This window comes from Cygnus atratus, chromosome 21 (genome assembly GCF_013377495.2).
Source record: "Cygnus atratus isolate AKBS03 ecotype Queensland, Australia chromosome 21, CAtr_DNAZoo_HiC_assembly, whole genome shotgun sequence".
Taxonomy (NCBI): Eukaryota; Metazoa; Chordata; class Aves; order Anseriformes; family Anatidae; genus Cygnus; species Cygnus atratus.
Genome location: NC_066382.1, coordinates 2,747,226 through 2,765,179, shown reverse-complemented (window position 1 = coordinate 2,765,179; position 17,954 = coordinate 2,747,226). Strand labels below are relative to the sequence as shown.

Below are 17,954 nucleotides of genomic sequence, written 5' to 3'. Positions count from 1 at the left end.
TGCTTCTCTGATCACAAAAATCCCAAGCCTTGTTCACTCGGTCCTGTTTTGAGATGGGAAACAGGAAAGATTCACATGGTTTTCCCTCACTCCTACCGTCAGCAGGATACAACGTGCGCCACAGCTTGGTGATTTTCAAAGAAGTGTTTTCACAAGTCCAGGACTTTCTACCGCAGTGACAAACAAAGCAGAATCTCATGAGGTACAGTTCCGTAATCTCCTAGAGATCCCCTGTGCTTGTTACCCATGCAGTTTACTCATTACTGTACAGGGAAGAGGACCAGCGCCACTGCTGTTCGTCAAATTCAGATGATGTCCGCCAGCTACATTTTAAGTTATAGAGAAATGCATGTCCTGCCCCACATAATAGCCTTCACCACTCCACAAAAGCATGAACTGTAGGGGCCTAAACTGACAGAATGCTTAAAACAGCTGAATTAAATCCATGCTTCCTTAAACATCCGTGATTAAGCTGGGTCAGCGCAAAGAACTCCAGTCAGAACTCTGGAGTGAAGGGCTATAAAGTTTTGAGCAGGTTATTAACACCTGCCATGGCCATCCATCAGGGGTGACAGATAACACAGCTCTCGGCCTTCAGCACAGGAAAGGCAGAAAAACTACTTGCATTTATTAACTCTGCGGGAATTTGCATGCATGTGGTGAGTCTTTAATCTTGGGTTTTCTGAGCAAAGTGAGATAATACATCGCCTGCCCTTACAGCTTTGGCTACAGCACCAGAGTAAGAACACGTACACCTCTTAGAGGTGCAGCTACTCCAGGCTGATGACTCAGCCCCCGTATTTCAACAGTTCTGTTTTACACTTCCTCTAGCTACTCTGAGCATCTTCTCACAGCCCTGCCTCGCTGCCAAGACATTCTGTGTAGCTATCTGTATTGGGCTTTTTGCTGGTGAAGACAGGTTGTTCTCTCCTGGAACAGGATGTCCTTTAATCCTGTGATATAATCCCTTTTGTTTTGGAACCAAACCACGTTAATGCACAAATATACACATACTTTCTCTTGCTTTCTTCCTCTCCAGATTTCAACAAGTGTCCAAGGAGATGATTACTTATTTAGCACTGTAGATAAGTAGTTTGTAAAACACACCTGTTGAGTTTTCTGCAAAGTGACATGGTGTTCATGCTAAAAAACGTACACGGCCTGCATCTTACCTTTAGCTTTGTCTGTGCTACTTGCACTGGACGGCAGCCACGTCTGCCGCTAGCAGACTTCACTCAGAATTCCTCCCAAAGTCCTTCTGGAGGAAGCTGCAGCTGTGAAACCTGCCTCCCCCTCCACGCCTTACCTCAGGAAATGGACAAGTGGCAGCTTGGGAAGCATCCAAAGCAGAATGAAGCAACCGAACAGGGAAACTCTGACTACCCTTTGGAACTGCAATTAGTAAACAGATTTGAGGTTGACTTGCTCCAAGTAATAGCCAGGCAGTAAGAATTAAAAAGGCTTAAAATGGGAACTCCTTAGAGAACTCTGTTACTTGAGTTTGTTTGTATTAGAAACACCTCCAATAGACCAAAGTTACTTTTTATATAGCATTATCTCTACGCTACTTTAACACTTTGACTTCTACTCAATTATTTAGCATACCAGGTATGGAAAAATTAGTTGCCATCCGTGTGCAAAGGTCAAGATAAGGTGTATAGTTTGCTGATTCAGGAACAGATAAAACAAGAGGCTACTCCAGTTAAAACCAGTCAGCACAGCTTCGCACTAGTTTCCTTCCCCTACTGCGGAATGTAATTTGTAAGTCAGTGTAGTGCTCTGTTGAAGCTCCGTAAGGCTTTCCCTCGATCAGCTGCCTACCTCAGTTAACTGTCTTTTCTCAGCTGAAATGTAATCAGAAATATGGCAAAGATCTACGAAATGACAACTGCTACTGTGAGGTGACCAGGCAGTAATGAATCTTCTCCCCAAACAGGAAATACAGGGGCACCCACTGAAACTAACGAGTGACAATGTGTTTAGAACAGGTAAGTTAACTGTGTTGTGGAAAGCAGCAATTTCTATTATGGAACAGAGTCCATCTACCTGGTTCAAACAGAAATCAAGTCAAAAATCACAAAGGACAGGCCCACCGGTAATGCCAGAATAATCCTACGCAATCTCCAGCTCAAGAAATCGGTAGGATAGAGGTTGGCTAAAGGATGACTGCAAACCCTGTCAGCTGCTTTGCCTTTTAATCAAAAACTAAGGTTGCAATGAGACTGGTTTGGACTGAGTGTCACACTCAGTGTTGTGGCAGTGAGGCACCTGCAGGATTCACCACAAAGATCCCTCATGAATCTCATTTTCCCCCACAGCAGACAGAGAAAGGTTAAAATAGCAGGCAGTGTTCCTAGGAAGATCTAGTGACATAGCTCAAATAAAAGCACCTTATTTCACACGCTGGCACCAATTACTCCTGCAGGATGGCCCCAGCACAACACCTGCAGTATCTATATTCAGGGTGTAACATCCGAGGTCAGTCTTTAGTCTACTAGGATTTTTTTTTTTTAAATCTTTTCAATTCACCACCAAATTTTTTTCTTTCCTTATGAGTAGGCACAGCGGTATAGCTCATAAGAAACTACTATGAAGTGAATTTAATATAAAATCAAATATTTTAATGAAATTAGGGAGCATGAGTGTGACAGCTCAGATATACCACTAGAACTGATACTACTGGGCTGTGGGTTTTTTTCGCTATTTTTAAAATGCTGTTCTTCAACAAGCATGCAGATTGACAAACTACTAATTCTTCAGTGTCAAAGATCCTGAGTAAAGAATTTCAAACCACTTAAAATGTATATATAGGAAATGTCTTATGAGCTGGTGGCCCGCACACAGCATTGCACAGATAAAAAATATACTACTCTCAATACACAGAGCTAAATACTTTCACATTTATCAGAATTTTCTACACAAGTCTTTTGATAGAGTTCAAGTTTTGAATTTTCTGTATATATCTTCCACCTGTATTAAACAAATGCTTATTTACATTGTGGGTAAAGTGTAAAGGCTAGTAAGGCCGTACTCCCATACTGTACTGTAACACTGCAAAATATATATACACATATATAACCTAATATAGGCATCGGTTCTAAAAAAGTCACCTTACATTTGTACAACATCATTGAGTCAGTATGAAAAGACAGCTTTGTTAGCACCAAGCCACTCCAATGGTTTTTATGGACAGTCTTGAGCCTTCCAGTTGCACAGGGAAGGACCCTTCAGCACAGTATTCCCACCGCTACCGAGTAAGGGAGGTCCTGCTGCACAACTGGAAGGCCCAAGCACTGCACTATGGCAGGTAAATTACTAAAGAGCAGGCATAGAGCATCCAGAGACAAGCTCTGCAGTGTTTGTAGGTGACGTGCCAGCAGAACGGTCACCGAGACAATTATCAGAGTCCTTTGTATCATTCTGTCTCGTTCGCATCTTTCCTTTGGATTCATGACAGTAAGTACAGAGTTACCAGCAGAATAGACATTACTGAAGCCACGTGGTTTACAAGCCAGGTTAACCCTATGCTGCAAAGGTCAAATGGAGAAGAGCTCCACAGCTTAAATTCCAAAGGAAAGACCTTTCTCTACTGCTCATCGCCTATGCCTGCTGTGGCCGGGATGGTCGCGGTCATAGCGATGACTTGCTCGCTCGTAGGAGCGCGAACGCTCATGCCTGTGATTTCTGTAGTAGTGACTCTTCTTCTTGTACTTCCCTGAATGATCGGAGCGCTCCCGGGACCGGCTCCTGGAACGCGACGAGCTCCTGCTGCGCGATTTCCGTGGTTTGTGCGCCGAGTATTTATAGTCCTTTGATTTCTTGTAACTTCTCATCTTGGAACCTTTGTAACTGGAACTGTGGTTGAACTGTCTTGGGGGAGAGTCACTGCGGCTCCTCGAACGGCTATGGGACTTCGAGCCACTTGACGTGGAATAACTTTCACTTTTCCTGTGGGAAGAAAGAACAGGAAAGAAAGCACGTGATTTCTCAAGTAGAACTACTCCACATTAGCTCCTAAATGCAGCTACAACACATCCACACACCCTAAGTACCGTACAGACAGATGCTTCTCACGGTAGGCCTGCACAGTTTGAGGCCGGACACTTGATTCTGTATCCCATGAAAACCAATCGCACGCCCCAGACTCGATCCCTCTGGTCACAGTTTAAGTATTGGCTGTTAGAACCCCATACCCGTTTGGAACACAGCAGTCGTGTCGCAGTTTTAGATTTCTCCCTCGCTGCTTTGAAAAAATGCATGAATATCCAAACTTCTAGATTTAAAGTGCTGCCAACCAACCAAAGATAAAGCTACTTCCCCTGTTTCAGTTACAAAGCTATTACCAAACTGCACAAGACTGGAGCCGATACCTACTCCTCCACTGTCTCTTAAATTCCCCCTCTATGGGAATCATGGTTATATTTTAGTAATAACAACTTCCTAAAGGTCGTAGACAAATCCCCAGCTTTAAATAAATAAGCAAACAAACCAAGCTAACCCTGCTGCTTGGGCCATACGTCACCAATAAACAGACTGAAATAAGCAAACATCCTGATAGAGCTCTGCCAAGCAGACTTAAAAGCTGTACGCGTGACAAGGTCAGACGCTGCAACTCCCCTGCTCTGTAAGCCAAGACAACACAATTCACAATCAGCCCTAACGTTCCTGGAGTACTAAATACCGGTTTATTATGTCACAGCCTCTTGTGGAAAAACTACCAAGTTCACTCCCTGAAAACGTCTTTTTACCACTTCAGCACAGTAGCGTGGGAGGTTCTCTAACAGCACGCCCTCCTTTTACAAGAGTCCATACCTGTGCTTAGGAGATGCAGATCTGGATGGTGATCTTGAGTAACTTTGATCTCGACTTCCACTTCGACTTCTGCTTTCTCTTCCTTTCTGAATGCTGCAGGAAACAAAAAACACAGTAAAAAATTTGTTTAAAATAATAATGGGAAAAAATGAACTTTTTTTTTGTTACAAAAGCCTTACCCATTCACTGGACTATTTGAACCCGTTCTTTTTGTTCCCTCTGTTTTCCTTTTAGCATTCTTCATTGCCTGAACAGGTAGCGGCGAGGGTTTATTTCCTTTAACCTCTTTTGGAGACTCTAGAAAAAGAAGCCTTTGTTACCTTATTTTTGAAAGTTTGGGTACTAACTGAAAGAGGGTAAGGACTGAAGCCTTCCCCCCCCCCCTTCATTTTCTTTGTAATAACCTTTACTGCACAGATGTTGTTCGGGTACAAGTGCACACACGAATGCACACACAAGCGCCCACAAGAAGCAGATCTGAAGAACTTCAAAGAAGGCAGAATTTAATCTGAAACACTTCTGCCAAAATACTATTGAGACATTACTGCCAAAAGTAATGCCAAGGAGTTAACTGCAAGAGCAGCATGCTGCTCACAAAGCCACTCCAGTATGGCAGAAGAGTAATTCCTTTCTCTTGCTAATTATTCCCTTTTTTTAAGGGTAAACTGAGGATGCAGACTGGAAACCTTAGACAAAGCATGCAGGAAAAGTATTCCACACCTCTCGCCCAGAAATACTACTTTTGCCAGAGTTCCTAATCATATGCATGCTCTAACATTTCTTTAGCACAACAAGCCAACTGCAAGTATTTAAGTTTATTGCCAAAACCACATTGGAGCAAGTCTCTCTACCGTGTAAGTTTAAGCTAGCTTTATACTAATTTGATTTTAGCCTTTACCTATCTCAAGAATTTCTAAGTTACAATGCTATTCAAGATCTGCCACTGGAATAATTGATAGAAACCTGCTTCAAAAACCAAATAACTACGTATTTATCACCGAAGTACAAATCCACATACAAGATGAGAAAATATTCCAACAGCTCATCCACAACTTACCATTTTTTGGTGCAGGGGAAAATCCTGATGGGTTATCCAAATTTGGGGCTCCTTCAGGTAGGAGACCTTTAGCTTGAGCTTTTGCCTCTTCAATTGCCAGTTTCTTCTTTTCCACTTTACTTTCCAGATCAGACAAATCAACCTGTAAGGACAGGAGCCTGCTTAGGACAAAATCCAGCAAGTTAGACTTTCTGCTTACTCACAGGAAGGGGAGTGGGTGGGGAACACAGACACAAAGACACCCAGATCCTGTGACCAGTATCGTGTTCCACTAACACACTAAGCTTGCAGGTAATTTTAAGCATAAGATTTTCCAACTCATGTTTCAAGCAGCAGTCTCTACTGAAGGTTCATATATAAAGAAAAACAAACCTTTTTCCTAGTATAGAGCTGCAAGATTTTTAAGCAGATTTCTTGAATCTCTTCCTCTGTTGTTCCAAAGAGTAAAAACCAGTGTGGACGATTAGGAAGTGGAATCTGAAAGGGATGGGAAGAAATATTCAGGCTTTACTGCTTCTATTAGAAGAGCTAACAAACTTGAAGTTAATAGAACTGTACGCTCACCTCCAATGTTCTAGCTGCAAGGTAAATACATGCACAGGCAATGCTTTCTGGCTGAAATCTTACAAAGACATCTGTTCTCAGGCTATCATTCATGTAATTCCTGAAAGACAGGATATCAACAGAGTTGCAAGGCACAACAGCAGTCTCCCTCCCGCCCACCCCCCTTTTTTTCCCCAATAAGACTTCTAGAAGTACTATTTCTTTCTGCATTCAGTTACTAGACTTCAACAATACACTCCTGTGAATCTGAAGAAAAGCTGAATTCTTTTACTAAAAAAATCCCTCAAGGGAAGGGAAGTGTGATAGGAATTAAGTCTGACTGACTGGCTGGCTGCTGAAAATTCAGTTGTGAGAAGAGAACCAATTTTAACTTCACTTTTCCCTCTGGATCTCAACTGGCTTGCTCTCATGCACTAGCCAAGTATTTTCATCAAGACAACATACAATATAATCTGGAGTACTCAGTTACAGACTTTTAGGTTCACATGTTTCTCTGCAATGTCTGAACTCAGATGGTTTGCTGAAAGCAGCAGCTCCTGTGGTAGTCCTCCCATGAAAATATGGTACGCTTCAGCACACGCCAGCTTCCGCTGGAGATTTACGGGATCCGTTTTCCTTTGGAAGCATTACTTTCCGTCCAGAACAGAATTCTTTTCGATGCAAAAAGCAGACATAGGAGAAATCAGGGCGTTTGGAAACATCAGTTCGGGAGAATACTCAGTATTCAGGCAGATCTCTTCTTTGGCATATGAAATACGGTTTCCAAATTGTCCCGTTTCAACAAGGTTGCTTAAAATGAATATTCACAGAATGAGAAAACTGTAAAATATTGCATATAATATTCCAGTCAGTACACTTGAAAATTATTCTTCTAAAGTCTTAAATACACAACGTAACTTCCTCTGAATCTGTCAGCTGAAGTGCTTAAAAAGAATCTAGATTTTTGAGCACATGTCAAGCAAAGTATCAGATGGGGAAAAGCTAAAATCAGAAAACAAAGTCCTCAATATAATAAGCTTTCCAAAAGCAGTAATTGTTCATGTGGGTACCCAGTATACAAGGATTCACTATGCCCCAAGACATCCAAAACAGAGACCACAGTCTAGACACTTGTATCCAGTTTACACAGGACAGCAAAAAAGAACTTGACGCTTTTGAGCGCTGAACTCCATCCCAGACGTCTTATACTCTTGCTTATACAAAGAGCAACTGCTGCCCCGGAGAAGCAGGGCTAAGCATGAACTCATCTTTCTGGGAGAAAAGAACTTTAAAACCTAGTTACTTTGCTCCCTCTTCACTCCTCCAGAAGACGGAACAAACCTTTTGGCAACTAAAATATGAATAGAAAAGTGGTACTTCAAACATTTGAAAGTCACCCATCCTTTTCCTAACTTCCCAAGTTGAAAAACATGACTGCTTCCAAGCTTGGCTTCTGTATGCTTTCCCTGTGGGCTCAGAATCAGACACGTGAGGAAATGAATCCTTGTCACAGTATTTTAAGGAAAAGGTAATGTTGTAAAAATGCGTACTTAAAAAAAAAAAAACAAAAAACAATTGCACTGGATATCCACCCATTTTTAAGTACTAGGAGCTACACGCATCAGTACATGAATGTTATTTTTACATCTGAAACGTTTCTCAAATGGAGTAATTTCTTCCTTCCTCCTCACCTACTCCTTCCTTTCATAAGGAGCAGAAAACCAGTCATGAGCAGTACGTAACTCACATCTGAATACTTGAGAGAATATCTCAAGTTGAAGGGACCCACATGCAATGGGACTAGGAATACTGGTAGCAGAAAGTTATTTTTAAGTCTTAAATCAGTATTACATAGTATTTTTTATCTGATTTACAAACGTAAACTGAGATTTTTTTTTCCTGTTAATTCATCACTTTACGACTTAAATCCCACCTTCATTTGCTTTATCATCTAAGAACGCAACTTTAATAATAGTTATAAAAACTTCACATTAAAAACCATTCAGAATATTAACAACCAAGTTATGAAATATACAACAGTCAAAAAGCACAATGAAAATAAATAAGTTGAAAAGTATAAGCACAAGAAGTAGTTGGCCAGTTACTATACTATCGTGTATATACCACCTGTCTAGAGTCAGCCTTCTCTTTGGAGAGCCTGCTTTGGTTTGACTGAAGACGGCAGCTATCCCTGCACCATAGCGCTTGGGCAGCAGAGGAGAAGTCTTAGTCACTTACCCTCAGAGGCTACCCTTTGATTAAAAGAGTACAGAAAAGAAAAGTCAAAACTGGTTCTCTACACACAGGTCACAGTACCAGACAGTTCAGTCAGCAGAAATATGATCTTTGGATTCACTCAAGATTTTTAAACCACGGTACTGTTAAAAAGCATTATTGTTTAAAAGCGTTATCTATGCATGTTTAAGACCGGGAATTTTACATAAACTTCCCAAACCCAAGCAAATCTTTATTGTAATGAGAGCAACAAGGCAGAGGACATTCCTTGGCAAACATGAGAACAATGAGTTTGTCCAGTCTTAGAAGCTGATACCTTGCTTTATCCATACGGATAAGAGAAATTTATCTGTGCTGAGAGGTTTTGACACACCTGTAATCAAGCTCAAGCGCTGGGAAAGGCCATTTCCCAGCACTGATAACAGACTTTACCTACACAGTTTTCTCCGAAGAACAAAAAAGCAAACAAAAAAAACCACAAGAAAACAAGAAAACCATAAACTAACCAACGTTTTCCCTTCAGCTGAAAGGTGAAAGCAGAGAGGAGGGAAGTGAGAAGTCAGGGCGGAAAGCTACCTTACCATTAAAACAGTGCCTCAAACTTAAGAGGACGATCAACATTTGGGTAGTAGTTTGGGGCACTCCAAGAAACACTGGAGCTGTCTGGTGTGGCCCACAATCACTTCTGAGCACTGTTGCCCAGAGTGCCTCAAGTGACATATTTCTGCTACTGCCCCTGCTGGTCTCTTAGAACAAAGAAAATCAACTTACCATGAAGTCTGGACCAGGTGTTGGTTACGTTCACATTCTAATACCTGAAGGTACATAACGATTATCTGGAAGATATGGGTTATTGCGTTATTAACAAGAATCTTGAGAGCCACCTATATATTTCAGAGGGACATCCACGAGGCATCCGCTATTTTCTTTCAAGCTCTAAGACACTCCACAAGTGTCTACAACATCTCCGGTGTTCGCCCACACAACTTTTGCTCTCCAATGCAAAAGTCACCGTGAGTTGACACACGACCAGATCTGACCTTCCTAGTTCTCCGTCTTCTGAGCTCAGTCATCATGCTATTCACCTAGAAGTCTCGTCTTCAACTGTTTTCAAGCTAGGTATGTTCTCCTATACAATTCATGACTCCTTTTTAACTGTAACTTGGGAAAAATACAGCTAGCTGTAATAGGTAGCAATTGAAGCGTAACAGCGTTTGCAGAGAGTGAACAGACCTCGTGTGTTTTGTGTCACTGTTTATTCAGGTCTAGGTTTTTCTTAGGGTTCAAAGGAAAACAACAGGATGCAGGCTAATAGATACAAACGTATACCAATCGACAAAGTGCAACTGCCCTCCGGGGTTACCGGCATTTCTGAAAATCAAGTAGGCTCACAAAATGTGAAGACAATAGTAGCTTTTAGGCAAAAAAAAAAAAAATCCAAGTTCTGCTGCTTCTGAGTAGAAAGTTCTTTCAGCATCCTTATCAGCTGGTACAAAAAAGCTATAATGGAAATACTGATGGCACTAGCGTAAGAACTTATATGCTTGCAGTGGGTATGTCTTTGAAGTATCATCTCAGTCTGGCATATGATATTTAAATAGAGAATCATTGTTTCTTTTCAAGTCAAGCCCTTCACGCTTGACTGTACTTTTTAGAAGAAACGCTGCTAACTAGCTCACGTGGGCTAAGAACCTCATCATGTTTCCGCAAAAATTGATCAGGACACAGTATTTCTCTGATGATATCGTAACCCTAGATCACCAAATTCCTTTCTGTATAAGATTCCAAGTTTAGGTAGCTTTGATGTTAGAAAACTTCAACTATGCATATAAATAGATTTTGTTCTAAAAGCAAAGCGTTCAAGTATCTTGGACTTGAAGGAATACTTAACATCTGCATCCACCTCCAGTCGTCATTCAGCAGTGACACAAGACCAACTAGTAAGAATCTCTTAAATGAGAAAGAAGACATCATAAGAAGCTAGCTTTACGGAATTAACTAGCGTTATCAGGTACAAACCAAACAGCTTCCTTGCAGTTAAGCAGTCTGCTCAAAGCATTTATACTATAATAAATGCTGATTACAAAGTTAACTTATACAGTACAAACCTTATGAGGATGCTTGACGTGAACACAAAATCCCAACTCCTTTAAAACTCTTCTTTCAGCCTTAATAATTTGGTTTTTCAAGTTCACATACTCTTGATCCAGTATTAGAGGTACAGGTTTTCTGCAAAACAATTTCAAATTCCAAAGGCGAACTTAACATCAAGGGGTACTTATATGTAGCTTAAGCCATGTCCCCATAGAAATAAAGGACACTGCTGCTATTCATAACATCAAAAACCTTTAAGTAAAGTTTGTCAACTCACTTTTTTCCTTAATGAGATCTTTTCAAGATGTTCCCTGATCAATTAAACAGGGAATGATGCAAGTATCAGCCCATGAAGTTCAGTAATTAAAATACAAAGCAAGAACTTCAGATTATTTCAGAGTCTAAACCTACTTTTTTTCTCGCAGATGTCGAAGACGATGGAACACGTTAATTACATCCCTTATGCGTCGTGGTGCTTCTTCGATTTTGGATGCCAGGTGAACACAGGCCATTGACACATGCTGAAACATAAGTATTGCAAGACACTGATGTTTTGCTCAAATCTGGAACTGATCGCCTCCAACAGCTTAAGGAGGGATAACAAGAGAAAATGGTGGTAAAAACAGGAAATACTAAAAACTTGACAAAATCAGTACTATGTAGCTCTGTAAAATCATGGCAATCAGTAAGTCAGATCTATAGATGCAAATGCTGATCACATCTAGGTTGACAACTAGGCAAAACTGATCAAAGATCAGATCACAGTTTAGTATTATATATCTTAGTATTTTCTTACCTCCATGGAATGCTTCACAAAAGACTTGGTGTAAAAAAAACGTTGAAATAGCACCTGTCCTGTAGCCATTGCCACCTAAAAAGGAAACAATCAAAACATGTATTAATAAAGTAATTTGTGGGTCTAGAAAAAAAAACTTAGATTTCAACAGGTTTAAGACCAACAAAGCTACTTAAGCTGTATTTAAATTCGGAATTAAGTTCAGTAGTACCTAAAGAAAAGCAGCATTACTATCTTAATAATGAATGGAGTCGTCTGAAATGGTATCAACACCGCAAATCCTACCTTTGAATAAAATGCACGCGTTAAATTATAAGGACCCAGAACGTTAGACCTAGTAAAATCCAAAGTTGTGATATGAACCCAGAAAAATACTTTTTTGGTGTGGGGAGGAAATCAAGCCAGATTACGGTTTTGTTACATTAACAACACAATTTGAGCACCCGAGACTCGGGCAGCGAGGAGACTTAAAGTTTCCCACGGAGGTAACTAGGAGCCTGCCCACGAGGGAATCTCCCCGGCTCACAACACCTCACGGCGCTCCCTCCCTCCGCACCTCTCCGAGCAGCCCTCCTTCCCCACAGCCCGGCCCTAACAAAGCGCCGCGGGGCGGCGGCGGGGCGCTGCCCTCAGCCGCTTCCTGCCGCCCGGGGAAGGCCGCAGGCCCCGCGGGGAGGCTCGGAGCCGCCGAGGCCGGGCGGTGGACCACGGGGGAGGGCTGAGAGAAAGCCGGCGAGAGGCGGCGGCGCCCCCCGGTGTGAGGCCTACAACTCCCGGTACGAGGCCTGCCCCCCGGTGCGAGGCCTGAGGGCGGCAGGGAGCAGGCCGCGGCCCGGGGCCTACCTGCGGGAGGCGGAGCAGGATGCCGGCCGCCTGGATGAGCTCGCAGCCGGTGACACGCAGCTCGGTCTCCGTGTCGGGGTCGAGCCCGCTGCTCATGGACGGCGTGAAGCGCAGCGTGTGCTCGGGCAGCAGGCAGTTCTCCAGGGTGATCAGCACCCCCGAGTACAGCCGGTCGCCGATCAGCACCGCGCCGGGGCCCGGCACCGGGGGGCCGCCTGGCCCCGCTTGGGGGGCTCCCCCCGCCGCCACACCGACCGCCTGAGGCCCCGCCGGGCCGCCGCTGCCGCCCACCGCCGCCACAGCCGCCGCGCTGCCAGCCCCCGCCGCCATTTTGTGGTGCCGCCGCCTCGCCCGGCTCCGCGCTCCCTCACACACACACACGCGCGCAAGCCCCGCCTTCTTCCCCCCCAACCCGCGCCGGCCGCCTGCTATTGGCGGAGGGCTGCGAAACGCCGCGCGGCGATTGGCTGCGCCGCCTGTCCGTCTGGCGCCGCCGTGGGCTGAGGGGAGCGGCGTGACGCAGCGGTTGGGAATTTGAACGGGGAGGAACGGGCGGAAGTGGCGGGCGGCGGCTTCAGGGCAGCCCGGGCCTCGGCCTCGGCCTCGGCCTCGGCCTCAGTCCAGGCCCTCGGGGGTTGCTCGGGCTGTGGGGGCGGCTGGCAGCGCCCTCGCCCATCCCAAAACCTTTAGGAGCACCGGGCCGCTGGCCCCCAGCGCTGTGGGCACCCAAATCTGCCCAAGCAGGGCTGTGGGGTGTTGTTTCCCTTCCCCTCCCAGCGCAACGCCCAGAGTCACTACTCAAATCGTGCTTCCAATAGCAGTTAGAAAAAAAAAAACAAAACACACAAAACACCTTTATTAAGCTCTTCACGGAACAGAAAGTATGTGCGCGCTATACATATTTTAACATTGGAACTGCAACAGGCTCGCCTCACCGCTGCTAAGGTTGAGCTGCGATTTTTAACTCAATGCGTTTCACTTGTAACGATATATTTTAACACATTTCACTTCTAACAAAATTTTGGAAAAAAAAAGTCATCCACGCACAAACTTCACACCCTGACCCAACCCTTCTTCCCTGCTGTAAGCATCATCTTTGGAGGATTTTGTTCCACAGCTCTGACCTTAGCTGCAGACAGTGAGCAAGTTTACCCTGTCAGACAAGTTCCTGTTTATTACACATATCTGCAGACTCTTGGTGTCAATAATGGTGTACGATACGTGAAAATATCCCCTCTGGTTCCTTTCCATCTCCGAGGGCAGCAAGGAAGCCTTCTTGTCGCCTCCTCTGGGCTAAGGCAGCTAGGGACTTGAATGTCTTTGGCTCATAGATAGCCAAATCAGCAAGCATTTTCTTATTCAGCTCCACCTGGGACTAAATGCAAGAATTGTTGGTTAAGTACTCTAATTTTTAGGAACGATACTCCAATGCCTAGTTAAGGTTTTAAGGCAAATTATCTTTTTTTTTTCTGTATTGTACAATTTTTGCATGACTAGAGAACTGTCAGACATGCCTATTCATTCATTGGTGTCTCAGTAAGCCGCTACGTACAGTTTGTTTACTGCGTTTCTCAAAGTGTTTCCCATACAAACCAAGAACTCAAGAAGAATCTCTTATATTCTAAGCAGGAGGTATTATATGAAAGTTTGTTTCTTTTGGATCTTTTAACGGACTACCTTACAAAAATATCTTGCTCTGAGACAAGAAACAAAGGGATAGGCATCTCCGAAGAAAAATCAGTTAACTTTTAGGCAGTACTTGATTCTCTTGGCTACAACATGAGAAGATTAAGCAAAAGACTGAGTGTATAAATATTAGTAACTATTACTTTACAGTAAGCATGTAAGAAAACTTATAAGGTAAAATGTTTTGAAATATGCTAGAAATATATATGTAGTTCCACTTGAAGAAGCAGAAACACTACTTGTTTATTATGATCATGGCCAAGAGAAACAAGTTTTAATTTTACAATTACAGTATCAACAAATTAAGACCAATTCTCCGGCATGTTTAACAACAAAGGACTGTCACACCAAATATCTGCATTGTCTACGCTCACTAAAACACAAAGCTGGTAATCAAAAAAGTAGGTTTCTTAGGCTTGCTTTTGCAAATCCAAGTTCTGTACTTTTACATTTATTGGGTGAAGCAGAGGCAGCTCTCACTTAACACCTGCAGTAGCAGCAAACGTAAAAGCATTTTGCAAGCCTTGTTCTTAAGATGAGCCGTAAAAATTTTGGGGACAAAGGCAGGTGAGGAGCAATATCCACCACAATAAAAGGGGATTATACATTTAAGGAAGAGAAACAGGTTTAGGGCAAAATTTAGTTCCTGAATTGAGTAAAACCCCTTTCATAAGCAGAACTTTCATCGCTAGAACTAGGAAGCAGGACAACGTTGGCAGAAGCTCAGTCTGACAGAAGCCTTTTACCATGCTCTATGCCGGTACTGCCTGCTCAGGTTCCAACCCTTAATGGTTCTAATTCACCATTATTCTTCATCTTAATGGTTCTAATTCACCATTATTCTTCAAAGAGCGGCAATTGGAGGCTGCGTGTTCAGTTCCTTGCAGTTCTTCTCTTACATGGCAACCAGCAACCCTTTGATATACTTTGTCAGACTACATCTGCTTCACATTTTCAGAGTTTAAACAAATGAATTTGCCTGATGCTACAGAAGACCACTATCAGCCATTTTCTCCAACTTGTTGAAAAGTTAAATCAAAGCAATTATTCAAGCACCACCCTTACCTTAAGCAGATTGCTTATGAAAGCTGGGTATTTCAAACCATGTTCAAGAGAAGCTGCTCCAATCCTAGTGATCCAGAGCTGAAAGAGTAAAAATTCGTATCTTAGATGACAAAATATTTTAGAAGTAAACATTTTGTCATACTGATCTGCTCATACTTAGTAAATATAACAGATTCAGACCTACAGTTTTCTCAGTGCAAGACACACCTCTATGTACTTCAGCATGTGATCTTTTTCAGACCACAGGGAGACTATTACCTTAAATTCACAGCATGTTTTACCAGCTGGTAAAACATTTTCAGAGAGCCCCCCAGCAAGAAAAATAGCCACATCAGCTCTGCTCTTTTCCCATTTTACTGTTGACATCTAACATCTTGCTCTTTACCGCTCTCAGGAACCTCTTCTTCTCTCTTCTGGCCTTTGTAGACTTCACAAAAGCTCTCCGAACACTTCGTACAGCCAACTTATAGCAGCGGTTCTTCCTTCCACGAAAATGCTGAAGTAAAAACAAGATGTTCTTGTTCAGTTATCTTTGAAGCTGTTAAACCCTTCAGTAATGCTAATATATCCTCGTTTGCACTTCAAAACCCTTCATAAAAAAGTTCACAAAATACTTCATCAGCTAAGCCTGCAGACAGCACATAATGAAAATTTTCTTGTTTTTACAGCATGGGAAACTCGAAGCTGAAGAGTTGGAACAGGCTGAAACCTTTCAGTCCAGCAGGAGGGAGACAAACCACACCTCACTTTAGGCTGTGGTCCCAGGTGGAAAGCAACCAATAAAACCATCTTTCAGTGCTTTTTACCAACCCCTAAACTCAGGCATTTATCCTCATTCCTGAGCTGCTCTCAGTTTTATCTGTACAACCACAGGGATGAGACAGGAGCCTCTGATACGTTTAAAACACTGCAGCTGCCCAAACAGAAAGTGTTACAGAAGAGGTTTACTGGAGCTGCTACCGTTGACACCTATCCATCATAACAGAAAGCAGCCAGTGCTGTACAGTTAGAGAGGTCACGAGTATTGCTGCTGCGGGCAGCTTGGCCACAAGACCGAGATACTGTCGCTTAATTCAGCATTTTCCATCTCAATTCTGCAGCACGACGGACCTCCCACCAGGACGCCGTCAGCCTGCCCTTGAAAAGGGCTCTGCCCCAGCCTAGGTTGCAACTTCTGTTCAGAACACGTTGTGAAGCAGCGCGCACAAGATGCACCTCGAATGCTGAGGGGGGAAATCTGTTCTCTGCTTGCTGTTCCCTCACCCAATTAAAACCGCACTAAAAAACGCAACCAGCCCGCAGCTCCTGCGCTTCTCCCCCACCGGTACTCTGTATCACGGCAGAGACACCGAGCACGCTGCCGTCCTCGGGCTTTAACGAAGCACAAACGCAGGGGAAAGGCTAAACTCCCATCAGCCGAGGCCCCCAGCCCAGGAGAGCCGCAGGGCAGCGGGGCACAGCCCGGCACAGCCCAGCACTCACCCGCGCATACTTGAGCACCTCCTGCACCCTCCAGAAGCGGTCGCTCAGGCGGCTGCGGAGCCAGCGCGGCGCGCTCAGCAGCACCATGTCCGCCGCCGGGGGCACGGCAGTGCCGCCCCGCTCCGCCTCCCGGGGCGGGCACAAGCGGGCAGGGGGCGGCCCCGGCCATTACGACAGCTCCCGGCTTCGCTAGGCCGCACCAGGCCGCACCAGGCCCGGCCTCGCTTCGTCCCCGTGCCCGCTGTCCCCGCAGGGAGAGCGCCTGGGGGACCGAGGACGCGTGTTTTTTTCCTGTCACCGCGCACGCAGAATGATGGGTTTTGGGGTTTTGGCCTCAGCTGGCTCGTCTTTCGTGGAAAGATGATGAAACAGGCTGGGATTTTGCAGGGTGTGGCTGCGGCGTGGGAGTTAAAATGATTCGGTTTATGCCTAAATTAAATTAATAAATGTAACCCCTTAAATGATCAAAACCAAAAACCTTCACTCGTGTTCATTTAATTCTGTGTTTGCATTCTTAGCCTGTCTGTATCTGCCTGTAGCTATACAACAAGTGTTTTTTGCATTAGAGACTGAATTATGATAGCTGCTAATGTTTCTGGTGGGTAATAATACCTTTAACTTTAGAATCATAGAATCACTAAGGTTGGAAAAGCCCTCCAAGATCATCTGGTCCAACTGTCCCCTTACCACCACTATCACCCCACTAAACCACGTCCCTAAGCACCACGTCCAACCTTTCCTTGAACACCCCCAGGGACAGTGACTCCACCACCTCCCTGGGCAACCCATTCCAATGCCTGGCTGCTCTTTCTGAGAAAAATGTCTTCTCATTTCCAACCTAAACCTCCCCAGGCACAACTCGAGGCCATTCCCTCTAGTCCTGTCGATAATTATCTGCGAGAAGAAGCCGACCCCCACCTCCACACAACTTCCTTTCACCAAACTCTTTTCAGAAATGCTGTCATTGTTCCATTTAACAGTAAAAATCTACAGCTTTGCTGCCTTCACCAGCAATGCTAAAGCAATGTGAAAAGTCTCCATGCTGTTTTCATTGACGGGAAGAATTCAGTACCGGGCAGCATGTCTTAATGTCTTCCTGTGCTTAAGAGATGGTGAGAAGTAAAATGAGAAGTTACGACCTGTGAAAAACCACAAGATGGGGCTGTTGTTATAGACAGTGGAAAGTTATTTCTTAGCAGCAAGGGTCTCTACCATCAGAAAAGATAACTAATGAATTTGGTCATCATTAATCACACCACTTTCAGCATCTCAAAGCAACGATGCTCCTGTTAGAAACTGCTCTGTAACTTATGCCATCATCAAGACATCTTTCCCATTTAT

The 17,954-nt window shown here is 43.9% G+C and overlaps 2 protein-coding genes across 5 annotated transcripts; both read right to left on the bottom strand.

Moving 5' to 3' along the window:
* Positions 1–2,595: 2,595 nt before the first annotated feature.
* On the bottom strand, positions 2,596–12,780 carry CCNL2 (cyclin L2). 4 transcript variants are annotated; one of them, XM_035557640.2, is made up of 11 exons: positions 12,381–12,780; positions 11,538–11,612; positions 11,153–11,262; positions 10,756–10,876; positions 9,419–9,483; positions 6,434–6,533; positions 6,242–6,346; positions 5,870–6,011; positions 4,992–5,109; positions 4,813–4,905; positions 2,596–3,948 (listed from the first exon to the last, which is right to left on the bottom strand). In XM_035557640.2, the coding sequence occupies exons 1-11, from the start codon at positions 12,708–12,710 to the stop codon at positions 3,594–3,596; spliced, it is 1,614 nt and encodes a 537-aa protein (XP_035413533.1). In that variant the 5' UTR covers positions 12,711–12,780; the 3' UTR covers positions 2,596–3,593. The 4 variants fall into 4 exon arrangements, with proteins under 4 accessions (XP_035413533.1, XP_035413540.1, XP_050570874.1 ...); XM_035557647.2 differs by lacking the exons at positions 9,419–9,483; positions 10,756–10,876; positions 11,153–11,262; positions 11,538–11,612; positions 12,381–12,780 and adding an exon at positions 8,540–8,644; XM_050714917.1 differs by lacking the exons at positions 9,419–9,483; positions 10,756–10,876; positions 11,153–11,262; positions 11,538–11,612; positions 12,381–12,780 and adding an exon at positions 6,878–7,252.
* Positions 12,781–13,221: 441 nt separating this feature from the next.
* Positions 13,222–16,758, bottom strand: MRPL20 (mitochondrial ribosomal protein L20). Its single transcript, XM_035557533.2, has 4 exons — positions 16,614–16,758; positions 15,517–15,627; positions 15,132–15,209; positions 13,222–13,755 (listed from the first exon to the last, which is right to left on the bottom strand). The coding sequence occupies exons 1-4, from the start codon at positions 16,698–16,700 to the stop codon at positions 13,582–13,584; spliced, it is 450 nt and encodes a 149-aa protein (XP_035413426.1). The 5' UTR covers positions 16,701–16,758; the 3' UTR covers positions 13,222–13,581.
* Positions 16,759–17,954: the final 1,196 nt, after the last annotated feature.